The sequence below is a fragment of the Aplysia californica genome, unplaced genomic scaffold (genome assembly GCF_000002075.1).
Source record: "Aplysia californica isolate F4 #8 unplaced genomic scaffold, AplCal3.0 scaffold00456, whole genome shotgun sequence".
Lineage (NCBI taxonomy): Eukaryota > Metazoa > Mollusca > Gastropoda > Aplysiida > Aplysiidae > Aplysia > Aplysia californica.
Genome location: NW_004797726.1, coordinates 265,323 through 273,294, shown reverse-complemented (window position 1 = coordinate 273,294; position 7,972 = coordinate 265,323). Strand labels below are relative to the sequence as shown.

Below are 7,972 nucleotides of genomic sequence, written 5' to 3'. Positions count from 1 at the left end.
CACTATCAAGGAGGAAAGTAATCATCTTAGACCGGTGGTTCTCTCGGACAGTGTCATTTTAATGTAGAAAAAACGGCATGGGAGATGGGAAGTGGTCGTTTTGTCAGGTAGTTGTCTTTACATGTGAACGTTAGAGCAGGTTCTTCATAATTTATTGGCGAAATATAGCGCTTGGAAAACAGGTACATCTCGTATGTGAGCACGTCAGTCGTCAGTCGCAGTTGATCATCTGTTTGTGCAGGTGGAGGTAGACGCTTTCAGGTCCCCATTTCTTTACTCTATCGTTTTTGGTCTGTTTTGGGGTTCGGACTACGGTCGTCTGTGGTGTAATGGATACGCTCTTCGCCTTTTCACGCAGAAGACGTGGGTTTGATTCTCGAAAAGGGAAGCAATTTATTATGATAATAATATAGTATCCTCACGTGTCTGCTGGGATGTCAACTCCCACTCAGCCAAGGCCTCGGCTTGACAGGCTGGGTCGAAGCTGCCCTCCTCCTAACTGCTCTGAATTGTAATGGTGTTGCCTTAAAACATCTATATATAACGCACCGCCTTGATGGGGAAAGGTTTCTGTGATGGTAAGGTTACAATATTATTCGCAAATTTTACAACCACCAAGGTGTATGTGGGTGCAGTGGTAAGGCGTTTCGCCGTTGGTTGCAGAAGACCTGAGCTCAATTCCAGTGTGAAAGCAATTTTAATCCAGTATCTCTTTTTTCTTCTGGGGCGTGTATTCCATTTAGCCCTGGTTGTCGGGACTGACAGGGTCGAAGCCTGCCTCCTAAATTTTAATGATCTAAATTGTGTTGATGGGGGCGTAAAAACACCTACATTTTTTTTAAATTGTGAGGTAGCGTGGTGAAATCAGGCCCTCGCCAAAATAATCAAAGTGAAGAAACTGGCGTTTTCCCACACCTTTCATGCCCATTGAAGAACACATTTGTGTGGATTTTACGGAAAAACGTTGATTAAAGGTATACATTACGTAAATTTTCGGTTTTCACAGATTCTCAAACTAAGGATATGTCTAATCTTTGGCGGCCTGGAACTAGGTGCCCCCCCCCTCCCACCTCCTTCATTCGCAAATATCTTGACTTCTATTCAAAATAAACGGATAGTTTTTTCATCCAAAGCAAGACAAATGAACTAACTTTATGATGATACCAATAACTCTACATGCCCCAAAATTGGCAAGCGCCTGATTCCACCATGTCGTGACACAATTACTTCCTTTCAAATCATTCAAAAAGCTGGACCACAAAACAGTTAAAACAATCTTGACGGATACATGCATACATAAGAGGAAACAGACGCACACAGAAAGACAGACAGACTGGCAGGCATGCAGGCAAGCGAACAAACTGACAGACAGACAGACTGGCAGACAGGCAGGCGAACAAACTGACAACGAACAAGAGGGGAGATAAGAACACAAGTGAGACAAAATTACATTATGCCGCTTTTACGATGCCTCATAAAATATCATAAAACTAAGGCCTGGGAGGCTATTAAAATTTACATATATTTAAACGGACGAGTCACATTATTGTGGAGGGAGCTTGTAGCAGTGACGTTGACTGATTGTATCCGTTATGCCATTTTGGAGAAAGTTCTCGAGAAAGCGTCTGGGTAAGCTGTAAGCAGGTTAAAATATCTTGTTTTAACATTTTAATTTGGTTTTTTTGTTTTTAATGTAATTGTTTTAACCCCCCCCCCCCCCCCCCACCCCCTTTCCCCTTTTCCCAATCTACACGTTTAAACCATTTGCGAGGGGGGTTTCGACCCTGCTCGGCAGGGCCAATCCGGGATGATAGGGATACAACATTCCAGAAGATAGATCGAGATACATGCTTGTTGAAGGTTTTCCTCATATGGGCAAAGAATTCATGTCTTCTATCTATACTCCACTAATAAAATATCTGAAATTTCTCCTTATTCCACTTGATAATTAAGCCAGTGGTCTACACCGGCGTTTGCGGTTTAATGGTTACGCTCTTTGTCGATCGTTTCACGCAGAGGACGTAAGTTAAATTCCGGAGGGAGAAAGTCATCAAATTCAAATATCTTCGTGTGCTGTCTCCCACTCTACCTGCGCTTAAGATTTGAATGTATGATTGAACCTTTATTGATCTCTGGCTAAATTATCGTTACTTAGGTGGAAGCATAATTTACGTAATGGTTGTTGAAAACGATTAATGTCCCCATCGACACTTTGTGGATATGTTTCTCTTAAATCAAATGTAAACCCGAAGTTTCATCATTTATTTCCATACCCCCCAACAGGTACAAAGATCAGGGTCAAGACATGAGAGGTCACCAATTGTGTGCATTGACAGATTTTATATCACTCTACATGCCCCGCCCAAGTGAAGCCCCTACTTCTCTCTCCCCGCCTATTGGATTGTCTCTCGGAAGGATACATCAGTAGTAGAATACGTGGACGCTGACAAGACAGAATATGGGGGTAAATATTTCCTCAATATGTGTATTATTTCTTTTTGGATTGCTGTTGTCGTTTCTGTGTAGGTCTAGTCCAAACTGTCCAAGACAACCATTCATTTTTTGAGGGGGCTAGCGTTCATCTTAGACAGGTGGTCCTCTTGAACTGTGTCATAATAAGTGGCTCGACATGGTGGAATCATGGAATCAGGCACTCGTCAATTTTTTGACAAATGGGGTCTATTGGTAGCATCTTACGATTGGTTAATTTTCCTTGCTTTTTGTGGAAAAAATATCCATCTATGTTGAATAGAAGTCGAGATATTTGCGACTGAAGGAGGGGAGGGTTGCCTGGTTTCAGTGGTGAAATTAATGAGCAAATGGTCGCCAAATTTGGTAACCTCCATAGCTTGAGAGTCCTTGGAAAATGAAAATTTACACTTTTTGTTCCTTTTATCTTTCAGCAAAATCCACACAGAAACGTGTTTTTAAATAGCAGAGAAAGGTGTTGAGCCAGAAAAAGAAGATTAGAAAAAAAGTTGCCAAACGGCCAGAAAAAGCCGGTTTCTTCAATTTCATTATTTTGACGAGCGTCTAATTCTACCAAGACTGGACACAATTTTAAAGGGGAAAACTCCAAGGGGGAGTGGGAAATGGTTGTTTGTTGTCCAGATGATTTTCTTGGACTGGTGGCGGTCTGAACAGGTTCGACTGTATTCATTTCCTAAAGATGTCTGTGTATTATTTGACTGCACGTTGGGTTGTTGCTTTTGTTTCAGTGTATTTGACTGTTGTAATGGTTGTTATATACAGTCAGTACCGTTAGCTCAGGTGGCACCATGCTGAACTACGGAGTGGATGGCTGTAGTTCGATTTCCGATTGGGGTGTTGTTTTGAACTTCGGTTATTTTTGTGAGTTTTTAAGGCAAGCAAAATCACTGCATGTGAGATGAAGTGTCTCCGCAAAACCCTTTACGAGACAGACAGAGAAATGAAGAAGTAAGAGCAGCTATTAGCACTGAGTCCTGCCTGCATTTCATAGAAGAAAGAAAAAACCCCAGAGAATAAAATGGTTTGGCCACCTGTTACGAATGTCACCCAACCAGCCAGCCTCGAAAGCCATCCATATCAATGTCTTGCCTTTTTCCATTATCATGTCTAGGTATCCCTGTTAACTCAAACTTAATCAGCACTTAGAGGTGTATAGGAATTCAAGGCTCCGGTTCGTTGAGGGTTTTTTTTCTTATTGTTTGTTTGTCTGCACTTTTCGTGGGTGATTGAAGGGTGCCACTAGTAGCGCCTTCATCTTTCATTCTCGCTGTCTTTCTTTCTATCTTGGTCTTTCCCAACACAAACAGCCGTTACTGTGACGATGATCTTCCTTCTGCTCAAGGGGTCTTTTGAAATGTAAGGCTCTCTTTCATTGTTGGTCGCCCTTTATCGTGGCGGGGGCTCCAGTAATGAGTTCAGACTAAAAAAATAATGTCAAGCAAGTGTCGATGACATTGGGTTTAGATAGGTGGTCACTGAGGTATGTCTCACGATAACTAGCTAAAAAAACAAATAATGAGTAACGACCAGCAACGGCATGCTTGTATAATTGTTCTGCATTGGTGTAGAACCGTGTATATGATATTATTTGCATGTGTATTTGTGTATTTAATCATACGATAGCCATTGTTCTAAGAGTTTCCTCAAAGGGATCAATGAAATATGATTTATTTCCTCTTAATATATGCATTTCCTTCTCTCTATCTAGAAGCTAAAACTATATAAAGAAATATAATATGGAAGCTCAAGACTCTTCTGTTGGCTTTTTTTCTTAACTTGTTGGTTTATTTGTCTTGATCCTTCCCAGGACTACAGTGAGAGTGAAGTATCTATTGCCTTCACAAACTCGTCTCTGGCCTATACCATCAGCGATACCGACCTAGTCTCAGGATGGCTACAGGTAAGAGATGCGTGATGAAGTAAAGTAAAGCCCCCCCCCCCCCCACACACACACACACACACGCACACACCATTCGAAATGGCTTGAGCCATTGCGCAACATCAGGGGGTCACCGTAGAGGTTACAATGAGTTTTCAGCGGTGTCTTACAGGACCTGGACGTTACTGGAACCGAAGAGTTAAAAGCCTTGTATAAAAAAAACCACTGCCTGCCATTGAGTAATAATCTTTTTAGATGGAAATCATTAAGTTACCCACGCGTGGAAGGTGTTAAGCCTATGAAATTGAAGACAAATTGCCTTTTATTGTGTATTGTTCAAGCTTCGCATATCAAAAGAATTTATTAATTCCTTCCTGCCTAACTCGACCCAGTGATAAAAATCTACAATGTCAACAACCCACGTAAACAGTAATCTGCACAACCAGAATTTTAATTCATCATGGAAATGTATAACACTACATGTTTTGAAAGTAGCATTGATATGTGTGTCAATTATAATTTATGCTCTTTCACGGAAGTCTCTTCTGTATAATGTGTATTATGCTTTATGTGACGTGGGTCAATGGCCTCAAACGCTGAATAAAATACCTGTACATACCCATAAGTACAGGGAACAGCTGGCTGTGGTCGTTGTGATGCGGGAAAACAAGAGAGTGGCGTCGGTGGCCTGGTGGTTAGGCTACCAGACTCGTACTCGTGAGGTTGCGGGTTAGGGGGTCGAGCCGCGGCCCGACGTTATGTCCTTAGGAAAGGCACTTTCCACAATTTTTCCTCACTTCACTCAAGTGGGAATGGGTACCCGGGAATAGGCAGCGAAAGGTCTTGTCAGTGTGTAGTGTTTTAGCGCCCATAAATGGCAGCTTGCACTGTATGCTTCCCAGGAAGTTGAGTTTGTTTCAGAATGCTCTCAGGCCTGCTGGGGGTTATAGTGTAGATTGTGAAGCGCACAGAGCTTGCTGTTGAGCGGGGGTGTGCGCTAGATAAATGCTATCTATTAATATTATTATTATTACTTTGGGATGTACTTTTTAGTTTTGGTAAGAGTGAAAAAATGATTTAACACCCCTATTAACACTATGATGTTATGTAAGAGGCGGGACTTCCGAGTTTAGCGTTCTTCTCCGAAAGGACCGAGCCAAGCGAGAAATCCATGTAAAGTGACTTTCCCAGGGACACAACGACAGACTGAGCTCAGGCTCGAACCCCCAAACCCGCAAACTCATGATTATCGGTCCTGTAGCCTAACCACGAGGCCATAGTAAGAGTTCTAAGGCATTTGCAAGACAAGTAGGTCACGTAAGTGCCGATGATTAGGTGCTACTAGAGAGTAACATACAAAGAGAAGAAGAGTGAGAGATAAGGACAACATACGTTTGAGAAGAAAGAAAGGGGAAAACCACAAAAGAGCACCCACCTACCACCCAAAAGACATACTTTACCTTCATTAGAATATTTGTCTGTTGTCTGTGGGTGGCTGGCAGGTGCTCTGATGTAGTTTGCTCCTTCTTTACTATCCAACATCTGTCGCCCATAACTCTCTCCCCATTCTTTTTTTTGTTGTATGTTATTCTCCTATAGCACCTCTAATCTTCGGCACTTATATGACCTATTTATGTTTCAGGTGTGGTAAAAACTCAAACTGAAACTTTAAAAAAAAAAAAATTTTATCTCGAATAAATAGGTCTACGGCCAGATACTTTTCTGATTGATTATTTTCTATTAGAGTATCATTTAGACGAAAGAGCGGATGATCCTGGTTCAAATCCATAAACATGTAACTTTGAACATACTCTTTGTAGTGAGTCTTCAAGGCTCTCTGTCCATAAGGCTCAGTCCCTTTGACTTTGGCGATGGACACTCAATTTAGAGGTCCCCACCTTTTGAACAACCTGGGTATGTTTATAGTATTTATAGGGGTGCTAAACTCTCACTGGCAAAATTGAGGGCAAGCGAGGCAGGGGTAGGCCCAGAACAACATACTTAGGGAACCTAAACAAATGGGTAACAGGGAAAGATCAGGGAAACGTAGCTTTTTTGAGAGCATCCGAGCAAAGGAATTAATGGAAAACCATGATCGCCAGTGTCTGTCGCAGATCAGGCACTGGATGATAATGATGAAACTCTCCACCTCCACCCCCACCCGTATACTATATATATAATGCCCACCTGTTAGACCGTCAATGCGCAAGTCATTAGCGTCTGTGGTGTAGTAGTTAAGTTCTCTTACTGTTGCACATAGAAAACAAACGTAACTTCAATTCCTGAGTGGGGATGGGTATTGTTGTTGTTGGGTTGTTGTTTTGTGTGTGTGTGTTTTGTTTGGTTTTGTTGTTGTTGGTTTGTTGGGGGGTTGTTTTTTTTGGTTTGTTTTTTGTCGTCTTGTTTTCTTTTAATCCTTTATTTCTGTCTGTCTGCTGTAATGTAGTCTCCTACCCAGTCTGGGTTGGCCCTGATCTTTAGAGTCGAAGCAGCTCCTCTTCTAAATGATTTAGAATGAGTCAATGGTGGAGTTTTTAAAAAACCTACTTTTTTTAATGAAATAGTCCCAGTGTCCCTCTTTAGAAGCTTCAACGTGGGTAGTTAGCGGGTGCTCTGGTGTGGTTTGCTTCTTCTTTCCTATCAAACATCTATCGTCTTTATCTCCCCTCCTTTTTTGTGTTTGTTACTCTCTTGTAACACCTCTTATCTTCGGCACGTATATGAACTTATTGTGTTGCAAGTGTCGTAAAACACTTACTAAAACAAGAAGCTTCAAGGACTTCTATTATGATATAGTAAAAGCAGCCTGCCTTCTAAGTTATCTAGATTGTGTCGATGTCGCCGTAAAACATTAAACAATTTACTCTATTTAATTTCAGGGCAAAAGTCCGAAGAATGTCCAGCACAACCCGTCAATGGACAAGCTTCCTCCACCTCGTCACCCTCTTCCTCAAAGATCGGTGAGTCGCTTGTTTTGCTTAAGTCTTAAAAGTTAGGACGAAGCGGGCAGCAGATATGTCCTGCCCTGTTTCTGGTGATGTCGGTGCTTCCGGTCCTGAGGCTGCTGTTGATATTATTATTGAAAATGCAGAAAGTCTGTGGACCCTACGGTGCGACTCGCTGTAAATTACAGCTTATCAAAAAACTTCTGCTTGTGTCACTGTCATTGTTGTTGTTGTCACTTTTGATGTAGATGCTATTGTTGCTGCTGCTGTTTGTGCTGTATTTGTTTGCTGTTACCGTTTGTTTCTGCCGTCGGTGTTACCGTTATTATTACTGTTGTTGTTGTTGTCGTGGTTGTTACCCTTGTTTCCGCGTTGCAGTTGCTATTATTGTTGTTTTTGACGGTGTTATTAGTGTTGTTGTTGTTCTTTCTGCTGTCGTTCCTCTTGTTGTTGGACCTGATGTAGGTGTTCCGGCTGATATTGTTGTTGTGGTCACACATCTCAGATGAAACCATCCCCCTTGGGTGGTTGGCAGGTGCTCTGGTGTAGTTTGTTCCTTCTTTCCAACCAAACATCTATCGTTATGATATCTCCTCCTTTTTTGTGTTTGTTACTCTCTTGTAATACGTCTAATCTTCGACACATATATGACCTTATT

The 7,972-nt window shown here is 41.8% G+C and overlaps 1 protein-coding gene across 1 annotated transcript in view; it reads left to right on the top strand.

Moving 5' to 3' along the window:
* LOC101856911 (sodium- and chloride-dependent glycine transporter 1) overlaps positions 1 to 7,972 on the top strand; it is a gene marked incomplete at its 3' end in the record, with an annotated part of 15,414 nt that overhangs the window by 4,062 nt on the left and 3,380 nt on the right. The window contains 3 exon segments of the mRNA XM_013086329.1: positions 2,284 to 2,464; positions 4,298 to 4,390; positions 7,249 to 7,329. Coding sequence (XP_012941783.1) covers positions 2,459 to 2,464; positions 4,298 to 4,390; positions 7,249 to 7,329 — 180 coding nt within the window.